The following is an 18,208-nucleotide window of genomic DNA, read 5'->3' as shown; positions in this document are numbered from 1 at the left end:
CACACACACACACACACACCTTTCATCTTCTCCTTTCCTCCTCTTCCTCTTCCTCTCCTCTTCCTCTCCTCCACTTCCTCTCCTCCACTTCCTCTCCTCCTCTCCACCTCCCTCTCCTCTCCTCCTCTTCTTCTCCTCCTCTCCTCTCCTCCTCTTCCTCTCCTCCTCTTCCTCTCCTCCTCTCCTCTTCTCCTCATCCTCTTCCTCTCCTCCTCTCCTCCTCCTCCTCTCCTCATCTTCCTCCTCTTCCTCATCTTCCTCCTCCTCCTCCTCTCCTCTCATCCTCCTCCTCCTCCTCCTCCTCTCCTCTCCTCTCCTCTCCTCTCCTCTCCTCTCCTCTCCTCTCCTCTCCTCTCCTCTCTCCTCCTCCTCCTCCTCCTCCTCCTCCTCCTCCTCCTCCTCCTCCTCCTCCTCCTCCTCCTCCTCCTCCTCCTCCTCCTCCTCTCCTCCTCCTCCTCCTCCTCCTCCTCCTCCTCCTCCTCCTCCTCCTCCTCCTCCTCTCCTCCTCCTCTTCTCCTCTCCTCTCCCTCTCCTCTCCTCTTCCCTTCTTCTCTGCTTCTCTTATTTTCTTCTCCTTCACTCTGTAAATCAATATCACTCCTTCCATGCCTTTCTCCCTCACATACATCACATATTCACCGGTTGTAAAACCTGATTCTGCTCTCTGTCAAGCAGTGTACTGGTATATGACTGAAGACAGACACTAGATATAATGCTAAGAGAACGTCCTTGACTTAAGTTGAAGATTTATAATGCACTTTTTTTTTTAAAGTGTCTATTCAAACACTATTTCTCTCCTCGCTCCCTTCCCTGCATCTGCTGATGTGATAGAACTAGACAGCTGTAAGCATAGCGTCCTCCATGTCTTTTTTTTTTTTTTAGATCTGTGTAGACAAAGAAGAGGTTTACCAAGTGAACCACTGTAGACTTTTTGAGATGCACCCCGTGCAGCAGCAGACTCAGAGTACAGTTGGTCGATCTCTCTCAGGTTTTTTAGACATGCGAAATACTGCCATCATCAAAAGCGCTCTCCAACTGTTCCCCACCCGACCCAGTCGGCATCGGTGCCAAGCCTTGTCAAGCCTTGTCCTAGCCGGGGTACAAAGGAGCTCCTGAGAGACGGATCATGGAGAGAGCTGGAGAGTAATTAGTCTTTAATGAGACGGTGATGGATGACTTTCCCCCTCAGAGGGCTAAGCACGCTGGGTTCATCCCAAATGGCACCCTATCCTCGACTGTGGGCCCCGGTCAAAAGTAGTGAGTGTACAAAACATTAGCAACACCTTCCTAATATTGAGTTGCCCTCAGAACAGCCTCAATTTGTCAGGACATGGACTCTACAAGGTGTGGAAATTGTTCTACAGGAATGCTGGCCCATGTTGACTCCAAAGCTTCCAACAGTTGTGTCAAGTTGGCTGGATGTTCTTTAGGTGGCGGACCGTTCTTGATACACACGGGAAACTGTTGAGTGTGAAAAACCCAGCAGCGTTGTGGTTCTTGACACACTCAAACCGGTGTGCCTGGCACCTACTACCAAGGCACTTAAGTATGTTGTCTTGTCCATTCACCCTCTGAATGGCACACATACACAATCCATGTCTCAATTGTCTCAAGACTTAAAAATCCTTCTTTAACCTGTCTCCTCACCTTTACTGATTGAAGTATATTTAACATGTGACATCAAATAAGGGATCAGTTTTGTTTTTGGTTTAGTACACTCAGTGTATAGGGAATAGGGTGCCATTTGGTATGCAGACTGAGTTCTCTCTTTGGTCAGCGTAGCTCTCTGTCTGTCTCTCTGTCTGTCTCTCTGTTGCTGCTCAGTGGAACAGCAGCTCTCTGTCTGTCTCTCTGTCTGTCTCTCTGTTGCTGCTCAGAGGAACAGCTGCTCTCTGTCTGTCTCTCTGTTGCTGCTCAGAGGAACAGCAGCTCTCTGTCTGTCTCTCTGTTGCTGCTCAGAGGAACAGTAGCTCTCTGTCTGTCTCTGTTGCTGCTCAGTGGAACAGCAGCTCTCTGTCTGTCTCTCTGTTGCTGCTCAGAGGAACAGCTGCTCTCTGTCTGTCTCTCTGTTGCTGCTCAGTGGAACAGCAGCTCTCTGTCTGTCTCTCTGTTGCTGCTCAGAGGAACAGTAGCTCTCTGTCTGTCTCTGTTGCTGCTCAGTGGAACAGCAGCTCTCTGTCTGTCTCTCTGTTGCTGCTCAGAGGAACAGCAGCTCTCTGTCTGTCTCTCTGTCTGTCTCTCTGTCTGTCTCTCTGTTGCTGCTCAGTGGAACAGCAGCTCTCTGTCTGTCTCTCTGTTGCTGCTCAGAGGAACAGCAGCTCTCTGTCTGTCTCTCTGTTGCTGCTCAGAGGAACAGCAGCTCTCTGTCTGTCTCTGTTGCTGCTCAGTGGAACAGCAGCTCTCTGTCTGTCTCTGTTGCTGCTCAGAGGAACAGCTGCTCTCTGTCTGTCTCTGTTGCTGCTCAGTGGAACAGCTGCTCTCTGTCTGTCTCTCTGTTGCTGCTCAGTGGAACAGCTGCTCTCTGTCTGTCTCTCTGTTGCTGCTCAGAGGAACAGCAGCTCTCTGTCTGTCTCTGTTGCTGCTCAGTGGAACAGCAGCTCTCTGTCTGTCTCTGTTGCTGCTCAGAGGAACAGCTGCTCTCTGTCTGTCTCTGTTGCTGCTCAGAGGAACAGCTGCTCTCTGTCTGTCTCTCTGTTGCTGCTCAGTGGAACAGCAGCTCTCTGTCTGTCTCTCTGTTGCTGCTCAGAGGAACAGTAGCTCTCTGTCTGTCTCTGTTGCTGCTCAGTGGAACAGCAGCTCTCTGTCTGTCTCTCTGTTGCTGCTCAGAGGAACAGCAGCTCTCTGTCTGTCTCTCTGTCTGTCTCTCTGTCTGTCTCTCTGTTGCTGCTCAGTGGAACAGCAGCTCTCTGTCTGTCTCTCTGTTGCTGCTCAGAGGAACAGCAGCTCTCTGTCTGTCTCTCTGTTGCTGCTCAGAGGAACAGCAGCTCTCTGTCTGTCTCTGTTGCTGCTCAGTGGAACAGCAGCTCTCTGTCTGTCTCTCTGTTGCTGCTCAGTGGAACAGCAGCTCTCTGTCTGTCTCTGTTGCTGCTCAGAGGAACAGCTGCTCTCTGTCTGTCTCTGTTGCTGCTCAGTGGAACAGCTGCTCTCTGTCTGTCTCTCTGTTGCTGCTCAGAGGAACAGCTGCTCTCTGTCTGTCTCTCTGTCTGTCTCTCTGTTGCTGCTCAGAGGAACAGCAGCTCTCTGTCTGTGTCTGTCTCTCTGTCTGTCTCCCTGTCTGTCTGTCTCTCTCTCTGTCTGTCTCTCTGTCTGTCTCTGTTGCTGCTCAGAGGAACAGCAGCTCTCTGTCTGTCTCTCTGTTGCTGCTCAGTGGAACAGCAGCTCTCTGTCTGTCTCTCTGTTGCTGCTCAGTGGAACAGCAGCTCTCTGTCTGTGTCTGTCTCTCTGTCTGTCTCTCTGTCTGTCTGTCTCTCTCTCTGTCTGTCTCTCTGTCTGTCTCTGTTGCTGCTGACAGCTGACTCTGGGCTTTTCATACTGCTGCTCTGCTGTTGTGATTCACACAGCTGGCCTGAGAACACCTGAGCTGGGTTATTAACTCAATTAAGAGAAAAATGCACACCTGAATTGGTGAGGACGGTGCATGTTGGTTGGCAGGATGAGAGAACTTCCTGCTCTGATACAATAATGAATCAGAAGTCCCCCTGGGTTGGGCATCAGGCTGAATAACTGATTTGAGTTACAGTACTTTCAAACAGTATCTGCCATTGAAAAGAAATAATAATTGTTAGATATCTTGTGTTTTTACAGCTTAACCAGGCTCCTCATGTTCTGTCGGTGCCCGTCACGTGGGTGAGAGAGGGAGGCATGGTACAACTGGGGAAGAGGTATCTGAGGACAGAGTATCATGGTGCCAGTGATGACCAGATCATTTACACCATAGTGAGCTCCAATGGAAGCCCCAAATACGGTACGATACATGGCCCCCAAACATGCTCCGGTTTCTGCTTACTCACACTGTTAAGTTGGTAATGATGCTAGTTTGTCTTTCTGCCTCTCCCTTACCCCACACCTCTCTCAAACACCTAATTATCTAATTAACCTCTCTTTCTCTCTTCCTGATTTACTCTCCCCTCTCCCTTACCTTCTCTCTCTCTTTCTCCCTTCCTGATTTACTCTCCCCTCTCCCTTACCTTCTATTTCTCTCTCCCCCTTCCTGATTCTCTCTCCCCTCTCCCTTAACCTCTCTTTCTCCCTTCCTGATGACCCCCCCCCTCCCTTAACCTCTCTTTCTCCCTTCCTGATTCTCTCTCCCCTCTCCCTTAACCTCTCTTTCCCCCTTCCTGATTCTCTCTCCCCTCTCCCTTAGCTTCTCTCTCTCTCGCCCCCTTCCTGATTTACTCTCCCCTCTCCCTTACCTTCTCTCTCTCTCTCCCCTTCCTGATTCTCTCTCCCCTCTCCCTTAACCTCTCTTTCCCCCTTCCTGATTCTCTCTCCCCTCTCCCTTAGCTTCTCTCTCTCTCTCCCCCTTCCTGATTTACTCTCCCCTCTCCCTTACCTTCTCTCTCTCTCTCCCCTTCCTGATTCTCTCTCCCCTCTCCCTTAACCTCTCTTTCTCCCTTCCTGATTCTCTCTCCCCTCTCCCTTACCTTCTCTCTCTCTCTCCCCCTTCCTGATTTACTCTCCCCTCTCCCTTACCTTCTCTCTCTCTCTCCCCTTCCTGATTCTCTCTCCCCTCTCCCTTAACTTCTCTTTCTCCCTTCCTGATTCTCTCTCCCCTCTCCCTTACCTTCTCTCTCTCTCTCCCCCTTCCTGATTTACTCTCCCCTCTCCCTTACATTCTCTCTCTCTCTCCCCCTTCCTGATTTACTCTCCCCTCTCCCTTACCTTCTCTCTCTCTCTCCCCTTCCTGATTCTCTCTCCCCTCTCCCTTAACCTCTCTTTCTCCCTTCCTGATTCTCTCTCCCCTCTCCCTTACCTTCTCTCTCTCTCTCCCCTTCCTGATTCTCTCTCCCCTCTCCCTTAACCTCTCTTTCTCCCTTCCTGATTTACTCTCCCCTCTCCCTTACCTTCTCTCTCTCTCTCCCCTTCCTGATTCTCTCTCCCCTCTCCCTTCACCTCTCTTTCTCCATTCCTGATTCTCTCTCCCCTCTCCCTTACCTTCTCTCTCTCTCTCTCCCCCTTCCTGATTTACTCTCCCCTCTCCCTTACCTTCTCTCTCTCTCTCCCCCTTCCTGATTCTCTCTCCCCTTCTCCCTTAACCTCTCTTTCTCCCTTCCTGATTCTCTCTCCCCTCTCCCTTACCTTCTCTCAATTCAATTCAAGGGGCTTTATTGGCATGGGAAACATATGTTAACATTGCCAAAGCAAGTGAAGTAGATAATAAACAAGCAAATGAACAGTAAACATTACACATACAGAAGTTCCAAAAGAATAAAGACATTACAAATGTCATATAATGTATATATACAGTGTTGTAACGATGTACAAATGGTTAAAGCACACAAGTTAAAATAAATAAACATAAATATGGGTTGTATTTACAATGGTGTTTGTTCTTCACTGGTTGACCTTTTCTTGTGGCAACAGGTCACAAATATTGCTGCTGTGATGACACACTGTGGTATTTCACCCAGTGGACATGGGAGTTTATCATATTTTGGGTTTGTTTTTTAATTCTTTGTGGATCTGTGTAATCCTAGGGAAATATGTGTCTCTAATATGGTCATACATTGGGCAGGAGGTTAGGAAGTACAGCTCAGTGTCCACCTCAATTTGTGGGCAGTGTGCACATAGCCTGTCTTCTCTTGAGAGTCAGGTCTGCCTGCGGCGGCCTTTCTCAATAGCAAGGCTATGCTCACTGAGTCAGTACATAGTCAAAGCTTTCCTTAAGTTTGGGTCAGTCACAGTGGTCAGGTATTCTGTCACCATTACTCTCTGTTTAGGGCCAAATAGCATTCTAGTTTGCTCTGTTTTTTAAATTAATTCTTTCCAATGTGTCAAGTAATTATCTTTTTGTTTTCTCATGATTTGGTTGGGTCTAATTGTGTTGCTGTCCTGGGGCTCTGTGGGGTCTGTTTGTGTTTGTGAACAGAGCCCCAGGACCAGCTTGCTTAGGGGACTCTTCTCCAGGCTCATCTCTCTGTAGGTGATGGCTTTGTTATGGAAGGTTTGGGAATCGCTTCCTTTTAGGTGGTTGTAGAATTTAATGGCTCTTTTCTGTATTTTGATTATTAGTGGGTATCGGCCTAATTCTGCTCTGCATGCATTATTTGGTGTTCTACGTTGTACACTGAGGATTTTTTTGCAGAATTCTGCATGCAGAGTCTCAATTTGGTGTTTGTCCCATTTTGTGACTTCTTGGTTGGTGAGCGGACCCCAGACCTGTTATGTTATGTTCCTTTTGATGGCATAGAAGGCCCTTCTTGCCTTGTCTCTCAGATCGTTTGCAGCTTTGTGGAAGTTACCTGTGGCGCTGATGTTTAGGCCATGGTATGTATAGTTTTTTGTGTGCTCTAGGGCAACGGTGTCGAGATGGAATTTGTATTTGTGGTCCTGGTGACTGGACCTTTTTTGGAACACCATTATTTTGGTCTTACAGAGATTTACTCTCAGGGCCCAGGTCTGGCAGAATCTGTGCAGAAGATCTAGGTGCTGCTGTAGGCCCTCCTTTGTTTGGGCCTGCCAAACCAGATCATCAGCAAACAGTAGACATTTGACTTCAGATTCTAGTAGGGTGAGGCCGGGTGCTGCAGACTTTTCTAGTGCCCTCGCCAATTCGTTGATATATATGTTGAATAGGTTGAGGCTTAAGCTGCATCCCTGTCTCACCCCACGGCCCTGTGCGAAGAAATGTGTGTGTTTTTTGCCTATTTTAACCGCACACTTGTTGTTTGTGTACATGTATTTTATAATGTCAAATGTTTTTCCCCCCAACACCACTTTCCATTCATTTGTATAGCAGACCCTCATGCCAAATTGAGTCGAAGGCTTTTTTGAAATCAACAAAGCATAAGAACTTTGCCTTTGTTTTGGTTTGTTTGTTTGTCAATTAGGGTGTCAGTCCTTGGTTCCAAATATTGGGGAAGATAACTGAGCTAAGGATGATGTTAGAGTTTTAATATAACCAACTGGAATTTGTTGTATGTTGTCTGTATATTTGATCATTTCATTGAGGATACCTTCAACACCACAGGCCTTTTTGGGTTGTAGGGTTTGTATTTTGTCCTGTAGTTCATTCAAGGTAATTGGAGAATCCAGTGGGTTCTGGTAGTCTTTAATATTTGATTCTAAGATTTGTATTTGATCATGTATATATTTTTGCTGTTTGTTCTTTGATAGATAATTCTTTTTGTTGTTGTTTGTTTAGTGTTTTCCAGTTTTCCCAGAAGTGGTTAGAGTCTATGGATTCTTCAGTTACATTGAGCTGATTTCTAACGTGCTGTTCCTTCTTTTTCCGTAGTGTGTTTGTATTGTTTTAGTGATTCACCATAGTGAAGGTGTAGACTCAGGTTTTCCGGGTCTCTATGTTTTCTCAATTTCTTTCTTAGATTTTTGCAATCTTCATCAAACCATTTGTCATTGTTGTTCATTTTCTTCGGTTTTCTATTTGAGATTTTTAGATTTTATAGGGAAGCTGAGAGGTCAAATATTCTGTTTAGGTTTTCTACTGCCAAGTTTACACTTTCACTATGACAGTGGAACGTTTTGTCTAGGAAGTTGCCTAAAAGGGATTGAATTTGTTGTTGCCTAATTGTTTTTTGGTAGGATTCCAAACTACATTCCTTCCATCTATAGCATTTCTTAATTAATATTATTCAGTTCCTTTGGCTTTGATGTCTCATGATTGAGTATTGCTCTGTTCAAGTAGACTGTGATTTTGCTGTGGTCAGATAGGGGTGTCAGTGGGCTGACTGTGAACGCTCTGAGAGACTCTGGGTTGAGGTCAGTGATAAAGTAGTCTACAGTACTACTGCCAAGAGATGAGCTGTAGGTGTAACTACCATAGGAGTCCCCTCGAAGCCTACCATTGACTATGTACTTACCCAGCGTGCAACAGAGCTGCAGGAGTTGTGACCCGTTTTTGTTGGTTATGTTGTCATAGTTGTGCCTAGGGGGGCATATGGGGGTGGGAATGCTGTCACCTCCAGGCAGGTGTTTGTCCCCCTGTGTGCTGAGGGTGTCAGGTTCTTGTCCAGTTCTGGCATTTAGGTCGCCACAGACTAGTACATGTCCCTGGGCCTGGAAATAATTGATTTCCCCCTCCAGGATGGAGAAGCTGTCTTCATTAAAGTATGGGGATTCTAGTGGGGGGATATAGGTAGCTCACAGGAGGATATGTTTCTCGGTGAAGATCATTTCCTTTTGAATTTCTAGACAAATGTAAAATATTCCTGTTTTGATTAGTTGAATGGTGTCTCTCTCTCTCCCTTCCTGATTCTCTCTCCCCTTTCTCTTACCTTCTATTTCTCCCTTCCTGATTGTCTCTCCCCTTTCTCTTACCTTCTATTTCTCCCTTCCTGATTCTCTCCCCCATCTATCCCCTCCCTCTTCTCTATTTCTCCCTCTCCTCCCACCAGGTGAAGTGCTGTTGGTGCCCATGCCAGCCGACGGCCCGTTGGAAGGTTGGCATCCCTCGCCCGACGACAGGAGCTCTACCCCCACCTCGTCCTTCACTCAGCAGGATGTGAATGAGGGCACTGTGTGGTACAAACACTTTGGCTCCACCGGCTTGACGGAAGGAGACACCTTCCAGTTCCAGGTTAGTGGTGGTTGTGTGCCCATTGTCCACCTACCCATCCACCTGTCTGCCAAGCTGGCCTGTCTGCCTGCCTGCCTCAGGTTCACTGGGCATAAGCTCACAAACAATCTTTCCACGCTCCGTTTTGTTTTCCTCATGCATGCTCTTTTCTTTCTTCCTGTCTTCTACAGCTTTTTTTCAACTCTGTTACTTTCTTATTTCTATCTCTCTTCTCCTCTCCATATCCCTCTCTCCTTCTCTCTTCTCTCTTCTCTCCATATCCCTCTCTCCTTTTCTCTTCTCCTCTCCATATCCCTATCTCCTTTTCTCTTCTCTCTTATTCTCTTCTCCTCTCCATATCCCTCTCCCCTTCTCTCTTCTCTCTTCTCTCTCTTCTCTTCTCTTCTCTTCTCCTCTCCATATCCCTCTCTCCTTCTCTCTTCTCTCTTCTCTCTCTTCTCTTCTCTTCTCCTCTCCATATCCCTCTCTCCTTTTCTCTTCTATCCTCTCTCCTCCTCTCCATATCCCTCTCCCCTTCTCTCCTCTCTTCTCTTCTCTTCTCCTCTCCATATCCCTCTCTCCTTTTCTCTTCTCTCCTCTCTCCTCCTCTCCATATCCCTCTCCCCTTCTCTCTTCTCTCTTCTCTCTCTTCTCTCTTCTCTCTCTTCTCCTCTCCATATCCCTCTCTCCTTCTCCCTTCTCTCTTATTCTCTTCTCCTCTCCATATCCCTCTCTCCTTCTCTCTTCTCTCTTCTCTCTCTTCTCTTCTCCTCTCCATATCCCTCTCTCCTTCTCTCTTCTCTCTTCTCTCTTATTCTCTTCTCTCCATATCCCTCTCTCTCTTCTCTCTTATTCTCTTCTCCGCATATCCCTCTCTCCTTCCAACATCTTTCTTCCTCTCTGCTGTCCGTCTCCATTCATTTTCCCTCATTGGATCTCTCCCTCCTCTCCTCCACCATCCTTCATAGCCATCCACTCTCAAGTGTTGACATTTGTTAGGGGGTAGATCAGTTTTAATATTGCTGATAGATTGTGGGTTCTATCAATGCAATTGTCTGCAGAATTTCCAATCCCCTGTATACATTTGTTTGATCTTGTTTTTATATATTTTCCTTCTTCCACACGTCTTCTAAATGGATTAAAGTAATGAACAACAATACTTGGGCATCTATTTCCAGCTTTATACATTTTACAGACACAGTACATTGGGAATTAGTTATCTTGTTCTTATTTTCATGTTTTTTTTGTCCCACCCTTCATCTCCCCTCAACCCCTCTCATCTATCTCTGAAAACCATCAGTCCCAGCCTTCAGCTCCCTCAACCCCTCTCATCTATCTCTGAACACCATCCAGTCCCATCCTCCCCTCAACCCCTCTCATCTATCTCTGAACACCATCCAGTCCCATCCTCCCCTCAACCCCTCTCATCTATCTCTGAACACCATCCAGTCCCATCCTCCCCTCAACCCCTCCCATCTATCTCTGAACACCATCCAGTCCCAGCCTTCAGCTCCCCTCAACCCCTCCCATCTATCTCTGAACACCATCCAGTCCCATCCTTCAGCTCCCCTCAACCCCTCCCATCTATCTCTGAACACCATCCAGTCCCATCCTTCAGCTCCCCTCAACCCCTCTCATCTATCTCTGAACACCATCCAGTCCCATCTTTCAGCTCCCCTCAACCCCTCCAATCTATCTCTGAACACCATCCAGCTTAGATTTCTTCTTGCCATATATTTTATATCTGTGCTGTGATGTTTCACAAAAGTTCTGAACATTTCTATTCTCATAGTTTCTACAGATAGTAAATTAAAAATAACATTTTTTTTTTTACTAAGAGCATTAATATATTAGTGATTGAATGACTATGGCTTTTCAAGTCACCCAGTAGTGCTATTTGCAGTGTGAGCTTTCGGTAAAGGTTATGATTTTTCAGCCATTCCTGAACCTGCGACCAAAAAGCAGCTACGTATGGGCAGTACCAAAACAAGTGATCTAATGATTCTAATCTCTTGGCAGCAAAATCTGCAGAGCTGGGAGGGCTGTATCGCCCATATATATATATATATATATATATATGCATATCCCTCTGTGTTCTATATATATATAACATTCTGTTGGTTGCAGTAGTTTTGTATAATAGTTTAAATAGAAAAACTCTTACGTTTTTCAAGTCTTGCCAGAAATTGTCAAGTAGATTTAAGTCAAAACTAAAACTAGGTCACTCAGGAGCATTCAATGTCATCTTAGTCAGTAACTGTAGTGTTAGATTTGGCCTTGTGTTTTAGATTATTGTCCTGCTGAAATGTGATTTTTTTTTCTCCCAGTGTCTGTTGGAAAGCAGACTGAACCAGGTTTTTCTCTAGGATTTTGCCTGTGCTTAGCTCTATTCCATTCATTTTAATCCTAAAATACTCCCTAGTCCTTGCCGTTGACAAGCATACCCATAACATGATGCAGCCACCACTTTGCTTGAAAATATGAAGAGTGGTACTCAGTGGTGTGTTGTGTTGGATTTGCCTCTAACATAGCACATAGTTCATTTCTTTGCATTTATTTTTTCAGTTTTACTTTACTGCCTTATTGCAACAGGATGCAGGTTTTGGAATATTTTTTTATTTTCACTGTAATTTAGGTTAGTATTGTGGAATAACTACTGTGCAATGTTGTTGATCCATCCTCAATTTTCTACTATAACAGCCATTAAACTCTGTGTTTTAAAGTCTCCACTGGCCTCATGGTGAAATCCCTGAACAGTTTCCTTCCTCTCCGGCAACTGAGTTAGGAAGGACGCCTGTACCTTTGTAGTGACTGGGTGTATTGATACACCATCCAAAATGTCATTAATAACTTTACCACGCTCAAAGGGATGTTCAATGTCTACTTTTTACATTTTTAGGGTTAGGGTTGAATACTTATTGACTCAAGACATTTCAGCATTTCATTTTTTATTAATTTGTAAAAATGTCAAAAACATAACTCCACTTTAACATTACGTGGTATTGTGTTGTAGGCCAGTGACAAAAACATCTACATTGAATACATTTTTTATTCAACCAGTAACACAACAAAATATGTAAAAAGTGAAGGATGAATTCTTTCTGTGGGCACAGAGAAATACATCTCTCTGTCTCCCTATCTCTCGGGCTCTCTGTCTCATCTTACTGCATTTTGGAGAAAATGGAACCAAATTACTCACAAATTAGTGCTACGTCAGGGATTATCCTTGTGAAGTAGACTCAGCGCTCAGCAGCGTTTAGGCCATAACAAATGGATGTGTAGCAGCCAGGTTAAGCAAACAGCTTTCATAGAGCCTGGCACAACGAGGCAAATCAGCAGCCAAGAACATAGAGAGAGATCACAGTCAGTTGAACGTTCTCTCGTTTTCTTGTTTTATCGTTTTCTCTCTCCCCTTGTCTCTCTCTTCCTCTCTCTGTCTCTCTGTTTCTGTCTCTCTCTCTCTTGCTCTCTCTGACTCTCTGTTTCTTTCTCTCGCTCCACTCTTTCTGCTCTCTCACTCTGTCCCTCTCTCTCACATTATTTCTCATTCTTTCTTTCTCTCGATCTCTCTCTCTCAACATTTTGGCACCATCAGCCAAGGTTAAAGCAAAACAATATATTTCTGAAGAATCTCATCATGATAACAGTAAAGTTATGACCCTGTCAATACTCAGATCGTCAGACATTTTCATAATGAGCGAATACTGTCATCTTTCAAGTAGTTTCTTTTGACAGCCTTACTATTCAAACGGATCTGCTTCTGTAGGACAAGATGACCTTCTATGGAATGGGTGTTGGGAGATACTATGGGTGTTGGGAGATACTATGGGTGTTGGGAGATAATATGGGTGTTGGGAGATAATATGGGTGTTGGGAGATAATATGGGTGTTGGGAGATACTATGGGTGTTGGGAGATACTATGGTTATTGGGAGATACTATGGGTGTTGGGAGATTGTTGGGAGATACTATGGGTGTTGGGAGATAGTTGGGAGATACTATTGGTGTTGGGAGATACTATGGGTGTTGGGAGATACTATGGGTGTTGGGAGATACTATGGTTATTGGGAGATACTATGGGTGTTGGGAGATACTATGGGTGTCGGGAGATACTATTGGTGTTGGGAGATACTATGGTTATTGGGAGATACTATGGGTGTTGGGAGATACTATTGGTGTTGGGAGATACTATGGGTGTTGGGAGATACTATGGGTGTTGGGAGATAGTTGGGAGATACTATTGGTGTTGGGAGATACTATGGGTGTCGGGAGATACTATTGGTGTTGGGAGATACTATGGTTATTGGGAGATACTATGGGTGTTGGGAGATACTATGGGTGTTGGGAGATACTATGGGTGTTGGGAGATACTATGGGTGTTGGGAGATACTATGGGTGTTGGAAGATACTATGGGTGCTGGGAGATAGTTGGGAGATACTATGGGCGTTGGGAGATAATATGGGTGTTGAGAGATACTATGGGTGTTGGGAGATAGTATGGGTATTGGGAGATACTATGGGTGTTGGGAGATAGTTGGGAGATACTATGGGTGGTGGGAGTTGCTATGGGTGTTGGGAGATACTATGGGTGTTGGGAGATACTATGGGTGTTGGGAGATACTATGGGTGTTGGGAGATACTATGGGTGATGGTAGATAATATGGGTGTTGGGAGATACTATGGGTGTTGGGAGATACTATGGGCGTTGGGAGATACTATGGGTGTTGGGAGATACTATGGGCGATGGGAGATAATATGGGTGTTGGGAGATACTATAGGTATTGGGAGATACTATGGGTGTTGGGAGATACTATGGGTGTTGGGAGATACTATGGGCGTTGGGAGATACTATGGGCGTTGGGAGATACTATGGGCGTTGGGAGATACTATGGGCGTTGGGAGATACTATGGGCGTTGGGAGATACTATGGGCGTTGGGAGATACTATGGGCGTTGGGAGATACTATGGGCGTTGGGAGATACTATGGGCGATGGGAGATAATATGGGTGTTGGGAGTTGCTATGGGTGTTGGGAGATACTATGGGTGTTGGGAGATACTATGGGTGTTGGGAGATACTATGAAATATTAAATATGACATCACGTCAGTAACTTTTTCATTTTATTTGCAGTTTTATTGAGATGTGTGGCTACACGTCAAATCCGCGGTGTGAAAATTAGAGGGTACAGGATAAAATAACTTGGCAGATGAACTTAGTAAAACTGCTGTCATGTTCATTAGTTTCACTATATAATCATTATATTGCTATACTGTGCTACATCGCATATTCATTAGCAGCTCATTACATGGTCATAAGCAATGCACTACATATTTACTAGTTCTAGATGAACAAGAGGTTCACAACAGGTTTAGACCTGCCCTTTACCATACCTAACAACAGGTTTAGACCTACCCTTTACTATAGCTAACAACAGGTTTAGACATACCCTTTACCATAGCTAACAACAGGTTTAGACCTACCCTTTACTATAGCTAACAACAGGTTTAGACCAACCCTTTACCATAGCTAACAACAGGTTTAGACCTTCCATTTACCATAGCTAACAACAGGTTTAGACATACCCTTTACTATAGCTAACAACAGGTTTAGACCTACCCTTTACTATAGCTAACAACAGGTTTAGACATACCCTTTACCATAGCTAACAACAGGTTTAGACCTTCCATTTACCATAGCTAACAACAGGTTTAGACCAACCCTTTACTATAGCTAACAACAGGTTTAGACCTTCCATTTACCATAGCTAACAACAGGTTTAGACCAACCCTTTACTATAGCTAACAACAGGTTTAGACATACCCTTTACTATAGCTAACAACAGGTTTAGACATACCCTTTACTATAGCTAACAACAGGTTTAGACCTTCCATTTACCATAGCTAACAACAGGTTTAGACCTTCCCTTTACCATAGCTAACAACAGGTTTAGACATACCCTTTACTATAGCTAACAACAGGTTTAGACCTACCCTTTACTATAGCTAACAACAGGTTTAGACATACCCTTTACCATAGCTAACAACAGGTTTAGACCTTCCATTTACCATAGCTAACAACAGGTTTAGACCAACCCTTTACTATAGCTAACAACAGGTTTAGACCAACCCTTTACCATAGCTAACAACAGGTTTAGACCTTCCATTTACCATAGCTAACAACAGGTTTAGACCAACCCTTTACTATAGCTAACAACAGGTTTAGACATACCCTTTACTATAGCTAACAACAGGTTTAGACATACCCTTTACCATAGCTAACAACAGGTTTAGACCTTCCATTTACCATAGCTAACAACAGGTTTAGACCAACCCTTTACTATAGCTAACAACAGGTTTAGACCTACCCTTTACTATAGCTAACAACAGGTTTAGACCTACCCTTTACCATAGTTAACAACAGGTTTAGACCTTCCATTTACCATAGCTAACAACAGGTTTAGACCAACCCTTTACTATAGCTAACAACAGGTTTAGACCTACCCTTTACTATAGCTAACAACAGGTTTAGACCTACCCTTTACCATAGCTAACAACAGGTTTAGACCTACCCTTTACTATAGCTAACAACAGGTTTAGACATACCCTTTACCATAGCTAACAACAGGTTTAGACCTTCCATTTACCATAGCTAACAACAGGTTTAGACCAACCCTTTACTATAGCTAACAACAGGTTTAGACCTACCCTTTACCATAGCTAACAACAGGTTTAGACCTTCCATTTACCATAGCTAACAACAGGTTTAGACCTTCCATTTACCATAGCTAACAACAGGTTTAGACCTTCCCTTTACCATAGCTAACAACAGGTTTAGACCTACCCTTTACTATAGCTAACAACAGGTTTAGACCTACCCTTTACTATAGCTAACAACAGGTTTAGACCTACCCTTTACCATAGCTAACAACAGGTTTAGACCTACCCTTTACCATAGTTAACAACAGGTTTAGACCTACCCTTTACCATAGTTAACAACAGGTTTAGACCTTCCCTTTACCATAGCTAACAACAGGTTTAGACATACCCTTTACCATAGCTAACAACAGGTTTAGACCTACCCTTTACCATAGCTAACAACAGGTTTAGACATACCCTTTACCATAGTTAACAACAGGTTTAGACATACCCTTTACTATAGCTAACAACAGGTTTAGACCTACCATTTACCATAGCTACTTGTTTCAGTGCTTCTCTTGGTCATGGCTAATGTCAGAACCCCAGAACTAAAATCGTGTGTAACTGCGTCAGATTAAGTGCTGTGGGGGGGGTCCCTAAACAGGAATCTATCTACAGGTCTTTAGGCAAGTCTATGGACCAAATGTTCCCTCCTCTTCCGAAATTCGAATTGTGATTTGTCCAAATGATCAGTGATGCAAAATCAGCGAATCAAAACGCAGTTCCTCGTTACTTAGTCACTTCCAACAGTGAGTTGACAGACGCTACGATGCCGTTTATGTTATCTGTGTCTATCCACATGAGATTAGGTTATGGTTAAAGCTGATGATAAAGGTTTGAAATGACAGTAGGATTCAAAATGTCTTCCTCTTCCAGGTGTCTAGTGAGGGCTCGCCAGACACGCTCAGTGATGCTCAGACCTTCACCATCGGAGTGATGCCTGAACTCCCAGGGTTCCCCCAGCTGGCTCCCGCCTGCGACCTACAGATAACGGTAATGGAAAAACAGAACGACGGACAAAAATACACTATCTACTGCGGAGTAGTAGTCTTAGTGCCTAGTGAAAGTCTACAATAGTAAAAGTCTACAATAGTAAAAGTCTACAATAGTGAAAGTCTACAATAGTGAAAGTCTACAATAGTGAAAGTATACAATATTAAAAGTCTACAATATTAAAAGTCTACAATAGTGAAAGTCTACAATATTAAAAGTCTACAATATTAAAAGTCTACAATATTAAAAGTCAACAATAGTGAAAGTCTACAATATTAAAAGTCTACAATATTAAAAGTCTACAATATTAAAAGTCAACAATAGTGAAAGTCTACAATATTAAAAGTCTACAATAGTGAAAGTCTACAATACTTGACAATTCAGAGGATTTCACTCTGTGTTGTGTTGGATTCGACCCAAAACTTTTCGGTTTTAGTCTAGCACAAAAATGTAATTTATTCTTATATTGTCTTGCAGTATTACTTAATGGCCTTGTTGCAAATATAATCTACTGAAAAACTCAGAGACAAGATTTGAATATTGCTGGAGTGTGTGTGTGTGTGTGTGTTGGGTGGAGTGTGTGTGTGTTGGGTGGAGTGAGTGTGTGTTGGGTGGAGTGTGTGTGTGTTGAGTGAGTGAGTGAGTGAGTGAGTGAGTGAGTGAGTGAGTGAGTGAGTGAGTGAGTGAGTGAGTGAGTGAGTGTGTGTGTGTTGGGTGGAGTGTGCGTGTGTTGAGTGTGTGTGTGTGTGTGTGTGCGTGTGCGTGTGTGTGTGTGTGTGTTGGGTGGAGTGTGTGTGTGTGTGTTGGGTGGAGTGTGAGTGTGAGTGTGCGTGTGTTGGGTGGAGTGTGCGTGTGTTGGGTGGAGTGTGTTGTGTGTTGTGTGTGTGTGTGTGTGTGTGTGTGTGTGTGTGTGTGTGTGTGTGTGTGTGTGTGTGTGTGTGTGTGTGTGTGTGTGTGTGTGTGTGTGTGTGTTGGGTGGAGTGTGTGTGTGTGTGTTGCTGCTCATCTCTGAGTGCATGCTGATGTGTATCTGTGTGTGTGTGTGTATCCATGCAGGCGCTGGAAGATCGTGTGACCGTGCTAACACCCACAGCTTTGTCCTTTGTGGACTCTGAGACGCCCAGTGAAAAGCTTGTCTACAACATCACCAAGCCCCTACCTCAGGGACAAGGTAATCTACCCTGCCATCTTCTATCTTCTCAGGAGGAGACAGGAGGCTTTCAGATAAACTGCTTTACACTCAGACCAGGTTTCAAATACTATTTGAAACCATGACAAATCATTTATCTGTGTTTGGTTGAGCTTCCCTGCCTTGATTGAGCTTGCCTGGCTGGATTGAGCTTGCCTGACTTGATTGAGCTTGCCTGGCTTGATTGCGCTTGCCTGGTTTGATTGAGCTTACCTGACTTTATTGAGCTTACCTGCCTTGATTGCGCTTGCCTGGTTTGATTGAGCTTACCTGACTTGATTGAGCTTACCTGCCTTGATTGAGCTTGCCTGGTTTGATTGAGCTTACCTGACTTGCTTGAGCTTACCTGCCTTGATTGAGCTTGCCTGACTGTATTGAGCTAGACTGTGGCTTGATTGAGCTTACCTGCCTTGATTGAGCTTGCCTGGTTTGATTGAGCTTACCTGACTTGATTGAGCTTACCTGACTGTATTGAGCTTGCCTGACTGTATTGAGCTGGCCTGTGGCTTATAATATTATAACACAGATCTGGAGGACAACATGCTAGTTATTACCAACTATGGTAGCTAATGAGAGCCATAATAAACTGACCTGTAGT

General features: G+C 44.5%; 1 protein-coding gene across 1 annotated transcript in view; it reads left to right on the top strand.

The window, feature by feature from the left end:
• fras1 (Fraser extracellular matrix complex subunit 1) overlaps positions 1–18,208 on the top strand; it is a 229,565-nt gene that overhangs the window by 101,565 nt on the left and 109,792 nt on the right. The window contains exons 28-31 of the mRNA XM_071354262.1: positions 3,805–3,964; positions 8,574–8,755; positions 16,305–16,421; positions 17,478–17,592. Coding sequence (XP_071210363.1) covers positions 3,805–3,964; positions 8,574–8,755; positions 16,305–16,421; positions 17,478–17,592 — 574 coding nt within the window. The remainder of the gene's footprint in view (positions 1–3,804; positions 3,965–8,573; positions 8,756–16,304; positions 16,422–17,477; positions 17,593–18,208) is intronic.

The sequence above is a fragment of the Salvelinus alpinus genome, chromosome 19 (assembly GCF_045679555.1).
Source record: "Salvelinus alpinus chromosome 19, SLU_Salpinus.1, whole genome shotgun sequence".
NCBI lineage: Eukaryota > Metazoa > Chordata > Actinopteri > Salmoniformes > Salmonidae > Salvelinus > Salvelinus alpinus.
This window is presented reverse-complemented; position numbering and strand designations above follow the sequence as displayed.